The sequence below is a fragment of the Dasypus novemcinctus genome, chromosome 6 (assembly GCF_030445035.2).
Source record: "Dasypus novemcinctus isolate mDasNov1 chromosome 6, mDasNov1.1.hap2, whole genome shotgun sequence".
In the NCBI taxonomy this organism is placed as follows: domain Eukaryota; kingdom Metazoa; phylum Chordata; class Mammalia; order Cingulata; family Dasypodidae; genus Dasypus; species Dasypus novemcinctus.
The window spans coordinates 12,319,702-12,334,888 of NC_080678.1; the positions used below are offsets into that span (position 1 = coordinate 12,319,702).

Below are 15,187 nucleotides of genomic sequence, written 5' to 3' on the forward strand. Positions count from 1 at the left end.
TCCACGCCCTGGGCTCCATACTGGGTTGAGGGGGGGCCGGAGCTCTCTTATCAGGGCTCAGGCCCTGGGAATGAGCCTTGCACACTAATGCCTCTTGCCTAATCAGTTCTCTCACATCTGGGTTGTGCTCAGGCCACACTGAAATGGTCAGTTTTGTGAGCAAACCCAGCAGGAATGTTCCTTGTTGGATACTGAGAGCAATAAAGAAATGAAGTTCATTTGAAGAACCCTGCTATGCAAATGAACAAAAGAAGTCAGGGAGAAAGATGAGCAGGGCAGGGCAGTAGGGGAGAGCTGGAGAGGGGCATGTGGGCTCCAGAAGAGCCTTCTTCCCAGGTTGTCTGTCTGAGAAGGTCCACAACAACACCACCCGCTGCAGCCCATCCAGGAGGACAGCCCCCTCACCTTGGCGTGCCCTCCTTGCGGTGGCCCCAGTGACCTGGGTGGCCGTGCCGGCCTCGGGCATAGCTGAGCCTCGGGCAGGGTTCCTTAGGCCACAGCCTGACTGGGGATGGCAAGCTCAGGCTCGAGGCCACCACATCCTGCAGGAGAGGGCTGTGGACACACTCACCCATGGACACTCTGTTTCTGCACAGGTCGCACGGGGCAGGCGGTTGCCGTTCGAGCCAAGGCCTTTGGATTCAGCGTCCTGTTTTATGACCCCTACTTGCAGGATGGTATAGAGCGGTCCCTGGGCGTGCAGAGGATCTACACGCTGCAGGACTTGCTGTACCAGAGCGACTGCGTCTCCCTGCACTGTAATCTCAACGAGCATAACCACCACCTCATCAACGACTTTACTATCAAGCAGGTACTTGGAAAACAGAGGCCCTCCGATCCTGGAAGTTCTATCGCAAGGTGACGGCACCTGCTGAGGGCACAAGGCGGGTGGCACTGGTTTATGGACCACCCACGGTCAGGGAAGTAAGTGCCCTGATACAAGTGAGTGGCAAGCTGGCCGGCGCCACCCCCCTCCACAGGGTGGCCCCCTGGCCAGGGCAGCCTGGAGCTCCCGGGAGCCCCGTTCAGTCAGGCCCGGCTGCCCAGGGAGGTCACAGTTTTACTGTTGAGCTTCGGCAGCAATGGACCCCTGGCCTCCAGCTGTCACAGATGCTCCCCTCCCCACCTGCTGCACACACATTAAACCAAGCAGCCTGTTCTGCTGTGACTTTCTTAAACCTCTTACGAGCCTGCTGGTCATCTGTTTAACTGCTGCTTCTTGCCTCCCCAGATGAGGCAAGGGGCATTCCTAGTGAATGCAGCCCGCGGTGGACTAGTGGACGAGAAAGCCTTAGCCCAAGCCCTCAAGGAAGGAAGGATCCGAGGGGCTGCCCTTGACGTGCACGAATCGGAGCCTTTTAGGTAGGGCTGGTGAGACTGCAATGGATTGGTAGCTGGTGTCCCCAGATTCAGCCAGGAATCCGCAGGGACCCAGGACCCAGTGCTACTCCTGCTCTCCCGCGCACACTGAACCCAGGCACAAGGGTCCTGGGAGGGTTCCTCTGTAAAGGCTGTCCTGTAGTCTCAATAATCATGAAAGGGCCCAGAGGGCCCCAAAGGTAATCAAAGTGCTCGGGGCGGCGAAATGGTGGTGTTTTTCATCTGTAGACAGGCTTCATCTCTATTCTGGAATATCGTTCTTCTGTCCACTGATTACTCCTGACACTGTACTTTAAAAAGTCTTGATTAGTATGTTCTAAAACAAACTTACAAAATACATAGTGAATGCCCCTCAGTTACACTTAAGCAGCCAGTACTCTACTTGGCCAAGAGTTCCCTTTCGATGAGCAGAGTGGGGAGTATGTTGTGAGTCAACTTTCCAATATACTGTTTTCCGGTTTTCCATCTATCTAGCTTTGCTCAGGGCCCACTGAAAGACGCACCGAATCTCATCTGTACTCCACACACAGCTTGGTATAGTGAGCAAGCCTCACTAGAGATGAGGGAGGCAGCTGCTACTGAGATCCGCCGAGCAATCACAGGTGAGCCCCGGGCAGACGCGCTTCTGTTAGCATCCTTCTAGGCTGCAGGGCTGCCGAGGTCTGCAGGGAGCCGCCTCGGATCGCAGGGTGCCAGCTGTTAAGGACGCTTGAAAGTGGTAACAGAAGGCTCCCTATGGCCACAGTTAATTTTTAGGGGTCAAGGTAACTTTCATTGTGTTCAGTCCTGTTTTTGTAAACCCTGGATTAAATTTCAGAGAGGAAACCAGCAATGTTAACTACTCTACACCCTGAGGGGGCCACCCAGAGGGAGGCTGGAGGGGGCGATTCCTTTTGGTTCTCATTGAAGGCCAGAGTTAGAGAGCTTAGTGGCCAGGCCCCGGGACAGTTCAGGTTCTGTTAATTGATATTAAGAGACTTAATTGCTATTAAGACACTTCAGTTGAACAGACCTAAACTGGTATGAACATTTTAGGTTGCTTCCCCCAGTGATGTCTACTAAGGATAATACTTAACTCATTGTGACCCCTAAAAAAATATATGATGAACTTTATCTTATACCAGGTCGCATCCCAGAAAGCTTAAGAAACTGTGTGAACAAGGAATTTTTTGTTACAACAGCTCCTTGGTCAGTAATAGATCAGCAAGCAATTCATCCAGAGCTCAATGGTGCCACATACAGGTGAGAGAAGGAACAAAATTTGTCTAAGCCTCAAGGGGAAGAAGAGAAGCATGAACTTGAGGATGGGTTTTCCTCCTAGGTGCTAAAGAAAAACCTGCCTTCTCAGTGGAAACTATGTACACTGCCCTCTCATCTTCAATTCCTGGTTTCAGTAGAACAAATGTAAGATACAGAGCGGAATTGGAGTTATACCATTGTAGCAAGAAATTCCTGTTTTAAAAGGGAGGTGAGATGTGGGGATGCAACACCAGAGGGGAAGCCGCGGCTTTGAACACCAGAAGTACGAGGTGTGGCTTCTGTAACTCGGGGCTTCCCAACCTTGGTACACTTGCATCTGGGGCTGTATACATTGTGGGGTGTTTGGCAGAACCCCTGGCCTCTACCCACTACACCCACCCCCCAGTTGTGAAAACTGAACGTGGCTCCAGGCATTGCCTACTGTTTCAGATACTGAGATTAAATCGTTTGTGCACCAGAACCCGTAACTAAAGGCCTGAGGAAGCCATGCTGTTTCCTGGCAGCTACGTGGCCTTGTTCACATTTCTCTTGTCCTTCAAAGCCCTACCTTTTTTTTTTTTTTAACCCGTATATTGGTGCTCTTCGCGTGTCATCATCTGGCCGCCCAGCACCTGGCTCCACTTTCGTTCATGAGCCCACCTGGACCATCACCCAGGCTTGGAGGGGAGCGTGAAGGGATCCTATCCATCCAAGCCCTGGAGCGTTCCTGGGATTTCTGACGAAGCTAACGTGGCAGGGGGTTGATAGCTTTGAGAATAAAAATCCTCATAAATAGGTTTAAATACATCGAGTCACATTCGTGCACAAGAAGTGTGTTCTGTGTGGCCAAAGCATATGTCCCCTCTTACACACGGCAGTACACTGTGGGGGTTGCACTGCGGGTCCTGAGGGCACCTCAGCTAGAGAGGAAAGCAGGACCTGAGGATCCCTTCCACATATGCAGGCCATGGGAACACAACCAACCACCTAGGAAGCCACAAAGAAAAGCTAAGAATTCTCCATGCTTTCTGTTGGGACGTGATTCAGTCAGTGAAGTGTAATGGACACTTCTTAAAACTAGAGAACTTGGAGTCTATTAGTACAATGTCTATAGATATTTAAAGGTTTCCCTGTGTTTAAAAGCTACAAAATTAATCAGTGGTTTGGTATTTTGTTTGGACTACTTACCCATAAAAACTAGTTTAAAATCTTTTAAAAAGACAATAAAAAATTTTTTATTAAAAAAATTTTTTTAGGAAAGACCAGAACTAGAAAGAATCAAGCACGTTACTTGGCTGCTTTCTGCCCTGACCTCACCCTGTTCTGTCCCCCACAGATACCCACCAGGCATCGTGGGCGTGGCTCCGGGAGGCCTTCCTGCAGCCATGGAAGGGATCATCCCCGGAGGCATCCCTGTGACGCACAACCTCCCCACGGTGGCACACCCTTCCCAAGCTCCTTCTCCCAACCAGCCCACAAAACACGGGGACAATCGAGAGCACCCCAACGAGCAATAGCAGAGAAGGTCGTAAGGTAATCGTTCAGAATAAACCTGGGACCAAGAGACAGTGAAAAGCTGATGAACTAAGAGAAAAGGAATTTGACATGGTCTTTTTAACTGATTCCGGACATAATGCATCATTGATGTTGCAGTGTTAAAACTACAAAAGAGCTAGAAGCCGAGGCGTGGGAAAACTGAAGTCGTCTGCTTCCAAGTGCGGAGAGACTAGGACGTGATTTATTAACGACCAACTTCTGTTATTGTGTGTTAAGTTTTTCATCTGTGCATCAAATCACAACGAATAAATAGATCTTTTTCCTTTATCAGTCCCTTGGGCACAGCAGGTCCTGAGCACCTTGCTCTAGAATGTTGCATCAAGAGTTCCAAACATTGAAATAAAAAATATATTAGAGGAAACCCCCATCCTATGACTCTAGCCCCTTGGGTTCATGGGGCTGGTTACCTCTTTTGGGAAGATTTTAGGAAGATTAAATTACTACAAAACGGGGGAGAAAACTGTTTGCCTGTGTTAGACCACTGCAAGCAGAGGATGGAAGACAGTACAGCTCCTGTACAGAGAAGTGCTTTTCTCACATCTGAACTGTGTACTGAGCGGGCACGTTGGCTGAAGTTCAGTAGTACCCTCTGATGATGATGCAAAAAAAAAAAAAAAAAAGTATTAAGTTTCACAAGCTGTTTGTACTCAAATATATTTTCTCAGTTTCAGATCCTCAGCTATTTTATTGAGTGGAAAGTCTTGAACTTAAAAGCGTTCAAGAAGAATAATGTTGCATTTCCTTATGTCTCAGGAAACACTTTTTATGGTAACTTGTCAGATTGTCTATGAACAAACCCACTTTTTTAGACATTGATAAAGTCTTCTTTTCTTCACGTGATATTTTATACAAGAACACTTCAGATGTGTTATTAGATGTGACTGATTTTAACAAATCCTATTAGATTTGTATCAACTAGTTACATGTTATATTCATAGTCTTTTGTGAATCATCGCCTTTTTGTTTAAAAAGATGGCCTATTTTGAGCCTTTGTATAGGTACATTCCTGTTTTTGTGACAAAAAAAAGAAAAACTTTAAAACTGTCCCAAACAGAAAAATAATGGCTATCAGAAGTATGTTTTGTTTTAGTGTGAGTTACCGTTACTGTATTTGTTTATTGTAAAGGTGGACATTTAGCGTTCAGTGCAGTTTTCAATAAAAAGTAATAAAAATTTCTGTTAAGTTCTGAAATTCAAACACATCTCACCAATGTAAAAATTCTCTACTTGAGATGTTTAAAATAGCCAGCTCCCAACTCCCATTACTCCTGGGTTAAAATATTTACTAATTTTCTTTCTGCCTATTCCATAACAGACTCAAGAATACTGACAATTACATGATAGGTGAGGTTTCTATCAGAATCAAATTATGCCATCCTTAAGATGAAATAGTGGGTTAGAACTAAAATCAATTCAAGAAACAAAAGGTGGTCAAGTTTGATTTTAATTTACCCAAAAGCAAAATTACCTGCTCAAACAGGATCCTAGGAGAGAAACCTTTTTTTGGCCAGTAACCTAACAATTACATTTACAAAGAAGTGTTCTGAAATAATATCAGCCATTTCCTTAAGAACTTCATAAGTTGATGTTTTTTAATGGATCTTTCTTTGTAAAATAACATTTAACCCTTTATACTGGTGTTGGCTACAAATGACAAAATAATTTCAAGTACCAAATTCCCTTTTTAAAAAAATCTCAGTATTTTAAAGCATTAACTTGACCTTGTCACCTCACTCATCCCAACTCTGCCATTTAAAAAAGTACGTAACAACTTCACAGGAGAGCTGGAGCACTCAGTTACTGGCCCAGCAGCCCTGGGGTGCAGCCCAGTTCAACAGTATCCTCATGAACACTGCTCCCCACTCAGTGAACAGCAGTATTGCCTTAGCTGGAATAAGGCTGGGACACTCGTGCAAGAATCAGACATGAAAAGACAGGTCCTGATCCATGGTGCACCCAGGTTTTGCTTGATTAGGTCTTGGTTGCCCTGATAATCCAATGGAAATGATTTCACATAACACTTCTAGGAAGAGGTCAGACCACCATTGTTCAAAGGACCATGTCCTTCCTAGAGTGAGTGTCTTAAGTCCAGAGTTTGAGGTACTCATCTCAAGTCAACCAGACATTTGCACCCTTCACCCAGCCACAAAAGATCTGCATGTTCTTAGCTCGGGACAATAATTATGGCTGTTTAATAGTTCAAGAGCTGAACAGTGAGTTACCCAAAATATTGGTCTTCAACAGCCAATCTACTGTGAAGACCATACAAAGTCCCATCTCTGTTGACAAGAGTCTGACACGTAGGAAATGGAATTCTCTACCATTCTTTCCCACGGGGAAGAACGCTATACCTGTCAACTAGATGTGGTCAGGGTCACCAATCATAAAAGGAGCAACTCAGGGAAGGACACCCACCAGACCACAACACACAGGCAAAATGCTTTTCCCTCAAACACTTCTCTCTGGCTTCTTAATGGGCAACTAAAACAGGATCTCTGCCACTTAAAAATTAATTATTCCTAAATGTGGAAAAAAGTTACTATAGATGCTGTGCTAAGTAGCCAGGATGGACGCCTCCTAAACACACATTTGATTAATTATTGACCAAAATGAAAGCAACTGTAAAACCAATTTGTAAAAAGCCAATAACCACTCAGAACAATGAACATTTACCATACATATGAAAAGCTCGTTTATATGGAATCATACTTCAAAATAATTTTTTCCTGCAAGTTTCAGCATATAGCAAAAATGGTCCTTTCAATCCTGGGAACACCCTTTGAGTAGTCAGAGAAGAATGAATAAGTTCAGGGTTTTTTTTTTTCCATGTATTCTGGCATCAGATTTTGACATCACGCACATTTCAATACCATGGAGGCAGAATGTAGGGAAAAATCAAGAATCAAATATTTAAGGATTTTCACAGCCTTTTCATCAAAAGTAAAGAAATATATATGTGTGTATATATATGACGGGGCTCTTTTCCAAATTCCTTGCCACATCACTTGTCTACAAAGTGCTTACACTTTCTTTTTGTGTTCCTGAGATAGTTTTGAAATTTTTACCCAGTATTGAATGCATACCTGAAGTGGTCAAACTTTTACAAAAAGCTTCTACCTAAGACTATAGTTTTAACTGTTAAGAAGGGCCACAATTAACCAACATGCAAAAATTCTCAGGCTACCCACTGAGAAATTATACAATGCATTTAAACCACCTTATTGCATTTTTAAAATCTTTATTTCTGTACTGAACTGGTATTCCCATTAGCCTGAGCAAAGGCACGCCTTCCTTCTAACAGGATTTGCTTAGAACAGAATGGATGATAAAAGACAGTACGACTGAAGTTCCTCTGTAATGGCAATTTAGGAGTATAACATTCCAATCAAGCCCAAGTGAGCAAAATTCACACAGTTCATTTAGTATACAAGTGGGTCTACTCCCCAATGCTTCCCTAGTTTACATCCAGAGAATAACTATTCACAAAAAAAGGCCATTGCCAAGAATCTGGAATAAGCCCTCATTTTAGGTTGCTCTTCCAAACAAATAAATATCTAAATACTGTAAAGGGGCATTATCAGAAAACTTAAAGAGGAAATAGTAATAGAAACCAAAACCCTTTACAAAACAAGGGAACAATGCCTCTATGAAGTTCACCTAATAAATTCTTAGCTTTTCTTACAGTTTGTTCCTTAAAGATTTGATTTTTATTTTATTGGGCACGACAGGAACTAAATTATTAATGAAATAAAAACCTGTTTGTTTTCCTGTGGGTAATTTGTACAATAAAAATTTCAACTCTCCAACAAGCTCTAGTTAGACTTAATGTAAAATGGATCTTTTAAAAGAGGTGAAGTAGAATGCCAGGTTCTACTGAAAAAAGGTTATCTCAAAGGAACAAAGAGTCATTTACCATGTGCTTTTTTAAGTGCCCATGCTGGAAAAAAAAATTCTCAATATGAAGATGCTGGTACAACTTTTCCTATTACACAACTTCTTACACAACCACATGCGTTACATTTATAGACAGATTTACAATTTGAAAGGAAAAAAGTTCTGTCTTAATAAAATTAGTTTTTTACAAACTGTAGTCCAACCAAAGTTCTCTGTCTCCTCACACAGCAGATGCATTATCTACACTGGGTTTGGGTCAGAAAAACATTCCCCAGTAGATCCTGCCCATTTGGTTCATTCCATTCCATTCCACTCTGTTTGGAGCACACCACACTAACTTCGGGGTCATCACAGATCCAATGCCTTCGGCTTCTGCTATTAGATTTTTTTCATTCATCTTCATCTTCTTCATCTTCTTCTCCATCAGACAGGGATGTACAAGGCCGGATCTGTCGGTAGCGGTCAAGCCATTTTTCTACCATTTGTGTGACCAAGGGATGATTTCGCCGACGAGAACTTTTCTGCATAGCAACAAGAACTCCCCCCTCAGTCACACAGCAGTCCAGCCACTCCCTGAGCAGTTTTTCTTGCTGTTCCTCATTACCTAGCTTTTAGAGGAGGGGAAGATAAAAGAGGGAAAACAATAAATTAACAACAGATCAGAAAGAAAGAGCTAACAGCCGGTACGATAACTAATGAAAAGGCCAAAGCAGCAAATTTCCACATGGGTATGCCTGTAAACTGTTAAGCAGAATTTCAACCTCTCATCAACTTTATAATTAAACAGTTTACTGTGATTTTTAGAAGACATCAACAGGAAAATCCTCAGAAGAAACTAGAAAGAACAATCTAGTACTAGATGGTAATGGAATTTCTTTCCTGATATAGCAAAAAGCAAACTGATCCTGGAAAGGCCAGAAAAAGACAGTCGCAGCTTCAAAAAGATGACACAAGGTAAGTTTAATCAGTAAATTATGTATAGGCTGAAGTTCTACAAATGATGGTCAATGACTTCTCTTGATGTGATTATAAATGTTTTATAATTACTGATATTTAATAATAAAGACCAATAACTTTATAAGAATATAGGTTTTCTCAGAGTGTTCTTTTGCACATTCTTACCACGTCCCCTCCCTGGTCTGTATCATGATGTCTCCCACTCCCCTGCACCTAAAATGGTTCCCCCTTCCTGGTGTTCTTGCTCCTGACACTGCCCAGGATCTAAGTCTCAATCAAGCAGCCAGCATTCTTCTGGGCAGAGAGTCCCTGGTCCCTTCTCCATTCCCCCTACCTTTTATACTTTTAACACTCACCACCACCTAAGGACAGGAATTTTAGTTATACATAGCAGTTTTGAAGAGGTAAATTTCAAAGTCTGTCTGACCAGTATTTACAGAAAGTGGCAAATATTACAACCAAATAAAAAAAATTAACAAGTAGTGCAGATCGTACCACACCTAAAAAGATGCCTGACGCTGGGTTCTGAAATAGTGTTACATAGTTAATAGGAGAAACATGCACTTACCTCCTGAGCAGAAAGAAAATGCACATGGAGTAACTTCCTTTCACTGTCAACCAAAGGCAAAAACGTGATGGTGACATCATCATCTGTGTTCAGGTTAGCACCAGCACCTCGGTTGCCATAGCCATCATTTTCCATGGCAACCAAAGCAGAGAAATGGCCCCTTGTATAACCCAGAGCAATCGGACTTTTCCAGCAAAAACTCTGTTCCCACAACAAAGGTAAATAAACACCTGAAAAGAAAGATACTGGTCATTTCGGCCTGCTCCCCTCGCCCCCCACACCCACTGCCTACTGCTCTGCTTCCTGGAATCAAAAAGCCACTCTGAGCCTCTGCCTCTTCTCCTGTTAAATTAACTCAAGGATGTGGCTACAAACTACACTCTAATAGTAAAGATGAGACTTAACAAAATATCCTTGAATAGTGGCTTACCTTGAAACCGAGTATATCCTAAAGTTTCTCCCCGGAAACTCTTATAGTATTTTACTCCATAAACTATAATTGGTCGTCTAAGAATATGTGCAAGTACAAAAATGTGGGTCTGTTCCAAACTTGCTCCAGGCTGTAGACAAGACACAAAAAAAGAGCAATTTATCTTTAAAATATTACCACCCCTAGAAAAAAGGATGTGTGAAAAAACAGTACTTGATCAGTTTTTTTAAGAAGAGAAATATACTGTCAAGGTAAAAAAGCATTTAACAACTCAGGCTGTAAAGTTCAATAAAACTGTTACAGAAATCTAAGTTTATGTACAGGTGTGATTCATTACCCAAAGAGGTATTGAACCAAATGGACTTGGATCAATATTTTGAGATATCACACGCTATTCCTATCTTGGTACTCACTATACTATCTCAGGACCAAAAAAATCAGATACCAAGGAATAATACTTCATTCACCTGTGAAAGTTGGTATACCCTATAGCTACAACCTACAGGTCCTCTTCCAACTACAATGATTCAGGTGGCATACGGTCATTGGGTATACATGTCCCAGCTGTAAAATACAATGAACTCTGCCCAAATGGCCCAAAGACAGAATGTACAGTGATAGAACTGAGTGCAGAACTCCTTTTTATAGTACAAATGAATTATGGTGTTTTCTGGAATGAAAAGGAGTGGTTTGTTATGTACATAATTTAACTCCACAGTTTAGTATAGTGAACATGTTTCACAAAAGTTTTAAAACAAGTTTCTAAAAGGGACACCCCTGCACTGTTCTGTTCTATAAATGAAGATCTCATTTTTAAAAGAACATGAGTTGTTAGCTACCCTCATAAGAGTTCATTTCCATGTTATTTAGAAATCACTCTTGTCAATGGTAATTGGTACACAGAGTACAGGAGACTGAAGTTTCTCTGCCTGGGTCACAGTGGGCACATTCACCTCTCAAGAGCCTCTGAAGATTTCTATTTGTTCCTCAGGGCCTGACAGCCCAGCACCAGCAGAAGAGTGCCCTCTAGCTCACTGAGCCCATCAAGTCCCCATCTGAGGCACAGGTCAGGAGCTAACCTAGAGTAGGGAGAAGGCCACTGTCCTGAGAGGGCAATATAGACAAGAGCAATCTGAAGGGCTTAGAATCACCCCAAGTACTGCTTTCGATCTAACAGGATTTCAATTTGTATCACTTGATACATTATTCTGCTGGGTCTGCAGTGAGAACTTGCCCATTGTTACACAGCTGATAAACACCACTCACACCTAGAATCCAAGTTGCCCAATGCCTAGCCAGGTGGTCTTTCCTTTGTACCACATGCTCCAACATGATTCACATATATCAAGGGATTTAAATCATGAGGCACCTTGAAGCACTCTTACCTGACTAGCAAGAGAGAGTATAAATGCCCAGTCTTCTTGCCATTGTTCTTCTCTCAAGGAAAAATGTAAACCAAAGCTCTGAGAATACCATGACTCCCAATCTTTCCAGCGTGTATAAAACCTAGAAAAGCAAGACAGTAAAAAATAAGCCTTCTAAAGCAGTTTATTTAATGTTCCAAACATTTAACATATAGATTTTATCTAAGCAATTTATGAAGAAATTAATCATTTTACCCATTTTACCTGGTTTGCAATATTTTTTCAAGTTAAAAATGTCTCCTTTCTGCTGGCAGACATATTTTTTTTACAATTTTATTGATAATATATTAATAAAGCATAAATTCTTCCAAAGACTATAGTGAATGGTATTCAGTGTAATCACATTTGTGCATTCATCACCCCAATCACTCTGAGAGTACTTTCATTATTCCAATAATAGACAAACAAAAAAACTCATCACCTCTCAATCTATGCTTCTCCTGCTGTACATAGCTATTCTTTTCCCTTCTCTCGTGTATATCTGTATTTATATTTTGTAAAACCAGTCTTATGCAATTATCACCCATATTCATGTTTTATGAGGTTATACTATCTTATTTTACAGTTTTTAGCTTTCCTTCTAGTAATATACACGATCCTACACTTTCCTTTTCCAACCACTGTCATAGTCATACGATAGCACTGCTAATTACACACACCATGATATGCTTTCATTATTTCTATTCATTTCCAAAGATTTACAAACCACCTTTGAAACAATTCTGCACAAATTAACCCTCACCTTTCCATTCTCTACCCTCCTATCTTTCTGGTGACCTATATTCTAATTAATAACTCCTTGAGTTTTACACAGTATACTTAGATCATAAGAGTGCATACAGTATTTCTCCTTTGGTGTCTGGCTTGCTTCACTCAACATGTCCTCCAGCTTCATCCAAGTTGTGACATGCTTTATAACTTCATTTGTTCTTATAGCTGCATAATATTCCATCATGTGCATACACCACAGTTTGTTTATCCATCCATCAGCTGATGGACACCTGGGTTGTTTCCAACTTTTGGCAATTGTGAAAAATGCCACTATGAACATCGGTGTGCAGATGTCTCTTCATACCTCTGCTCTCAGTAATTCTGGGTATATACTTAGAAATGGTATTGCAGGGTCCCATGGCAAGTCTATATACTCACTTCTGTAGGAACTGCCAAAGAGTCCTCCATAGTGGCTATACCATTCTACATTCCTGCCAACAGTGAATAAGTGTTCCTATCTCTTGACATCCTCTTGCTAGTGATGTTGAACCTTTTTTCAAGTGTTTCTTTGCCTTTTGTATTTCTTCTTTGGAAACTGTCTTTTGTGTTTTCCAAAAAAATTTATATATGAACACTGAAGTTTGAATTTCACATAATTTTCACTTTTCAAGAAATACATTTTTCCCAGTCATTTAAAAAGGTGAAAACCATTCTTAGTTTCCAAACCAAACAACAACAACAACAACAACAAAAATACTCTGGGATAGATTTGAACTGTGGGTTATAGTTTGCCAACCCCTGTGCAAGACAATTTAGCTTGAACAAGAGCCATGTGTAGGGAAGCGGACTTGGCCCAGGGGATAGGGCGTCCACCTACCACATGCCTACCACATGGGAGGTCCGCGGTTCAAACCCAGGGCTTCCTTGACCCGTGTGGAGCTGGCCCACGCGCAGTACTGATGCGCGCAAAGAGTGCCCTACCAAGGAAGGGTGTCCCTCACATAGGGAAGTCCCATGCACAAGGAGTGCACCCCGTAAGGAGAGCCTCCCAGCGTGAAGGAAAGTTCAGCCTGCCCAGGAGTGGCACTGCACACACAGAGAACTGACACAGCAAGATGATGCAACAAAAAGAGAGACAGATTCCTGGTGCCGTGAATAAGAATATAAGTGGACGCAGAAGAACACAGCGAATGGGCACAGAGAACAGACAACTGGGGGAGGGGGAGAGAAGTAAATAAAAATAAATCTTTAGGAAAAAAAAAAAGGAGCCATGTGTAGGACTTTATGAAATGTTGGGGAGGTAGGAGAGACACCTGAGAGAAAGTTGAGCAATTCCTCCATAAAGAGCACTATAAATTGGCAGACATCTTTTAATATAACCTCGGCCAAAATTTGATATCACCATCCAACAAATTTTCATTCAAAACTTCACACACTGGTGATAAAAACAATTTCAATTATCTACTATTGGGTTACAAACTCAAAAACGACTAAAAACAGTCAAAGACACTACATTTCTCTATTAATATACAGGACAAATCACTACTTGGGCAATGCACTAACAATAGGCAGTAAGTACATATCCCATGCATTCATAAGAATATAGAGATGACTTCCCTGAGAGTCTTTTCCATAAATCATTTCTCTCTGATAGTAAAAAAAAAAAAAAAAGAAAAATCACTGCAATGAATACAATTTTTTATTATATAGTACCCCTCCTCTAAATATTTCAGCCTAATAAATTCTAAAATCAAAGTATGCCATTTGGGGTAGACTGAATTACTAAAACCAAAATCTATTATTTTTCTTCATATCAAGTATAAAATCAACCAAAACCTGAAATTTTGCTAAAAATTGTGGCTCACTTTCTTATAAAACAAGACAGCAAAGACATCTATAGTAAAGACAGGCCCTTGTTTGTAACAACACATTTCTCTCACTTAAGGAATGGAAATTCCATGCACCTTTCTTTTCTATACATTTAAATTCTAGGTAAAAGAAGCAAAAGAGAAGAAAACGATCTGTCGGTGTTGTTGAAAGTTCCTGCACATCAAATTAAATGTGTTACAGGACCACAAGTTTCTTTTACAATACCCTAATGGAGGGCTCAGCCGAAGAAAAACTAATCTTAGGTTTTCTAAAAGGATGTTCCATGTTTTACTCTTGATGTCTGAAACACATATGCAGTTAGAAATTTCTTGGTTAGTTAGAAATTTCTTGCCTCAATTCATTTTATGAATAAGGCAGGTAAGTCAGCCAGAAATTAAATGAATAAATTCAAAACTCCTCAAGATGACTATTGAATAAGGAAGTTCAATGAAATATACTTTTAACATGAACATGTTCAAATAATCACCCCCAACACACCAACACCTAAATTCTGAGGCCACCTGGTTTCAGTAAGAACAGAAAGCAAACCAAATCCAGCAACATATTAAAAGGATTACATAGGGAGTGGATGTGGTTCAAGCGGTTGAGCACCCACCTCCCACACGGGAGGTCTCAGGTTCAATCTGCAGCCCCTAGTACCTCAAGGAAAAAAAAAAATTTTTTTTTTTTTAATTAAAAGGATTATACACCATGACCAAGTGTAATTCATTCCAGGAATGTAAGTTCAGTTTAACATTCAAAAATCAATTTCAGAGGCGGACGTGGCTTAAGTGGCTAAGCACTTTGCTTCCCACATTGGGGTCCAGTGCCTCCTAGGGAAAATGGAAACAAACAACAAATAAAAACAAATGTAGAAGCCAACAGAGGGGAACCATCGTGGCTCAGTGGTTAAGTGCTGGTTCCCACATATGACATCCTGAATTCATTCCCCAGCCCCTAGTACCTCAAAATAAAAAAATTTTTTTAAAAATCAATTCCATGTTCATGGACTGAAAGACTCAATATTGTCAAGTTGACAATACTCTCAAATTAATCTACAGATTCAATGCCATCCCAATCAAAATCCCAGCTGGCTTTTTTTGCAGAAAGTGGCAAACTAGATCCTAAAACTGACATGGAAATCAAAGACCAAGAATA

General features: G+C 41.4%; 2 protein-coding genes across 12 annotated transcripts in view; one reads left to right on the plus strand and one right to left on the minus strand.

Annotated features, from left to right (window-relative positions):
- CTBP2 (C-terminal binding protein 2) overlaps positions 1–4,443 on the plus strand; it is a 31,068-nt gene extending 26,625 nt beyond the window's left edge. The window contains exons 5-9 of the mRNA XM_004446660.5: positions 597–811; positions 1,232–1,362; positions 1,855–1,982; positions 2,505–2,622; positions 3,956–4,443. Of these exons, the coding sequence (XP_004446717.2) occupies positions 597–811; positions 1,232–1,362; positions 1,855–1,982; positions 2,505–2,622; positions 3,956–4,136 (773 nt within the window). The 3' untranslated portion in view covers positions 4,137–4,443. The remainder of the gene's footprint in view (positions 1–596; positions 812–1,231; positions 1,363–1,854; positions 1,983–2,504; positions 2,623–3,955) is intronic.
- A 1,159-nt stretch (positions 4,444–5,602) lies between these two features.
- Positions 5,603–15,187, minus strand: part of ZRANB1 (zinc finger RANBP2-type containing 1) — a 68,210-nt gene continuing 58,625 nt past the window's right edge. For all 11 annotated transcript variants that reach the window (XM_071215630.1, XM_071215637.1, XM_071215629.1 and 8 more), the window contains 4 exons: positions 11,411–11,531; positions 10,026–10,155; positions 9,596–9,825; positions 5,603–8,678 (listed from right to left, as the gene is read on the minus strand). In XM_071215630.1, coding sequence (XP_071071731.1) covers positions 8,460–8,678; positions 9,596–9,825; positions 10,026–10,155; positions 11,411–11,531 — 700 coding nt within the window. In that variant the 3' untranslated portion in view covers positions 5,603–8,459. The remainder of the gene's footprint in view (positions 8,679–9,595; positions 9,826–10,025; positions 10,156–11,410; positions 11,532–15,187) is intronic.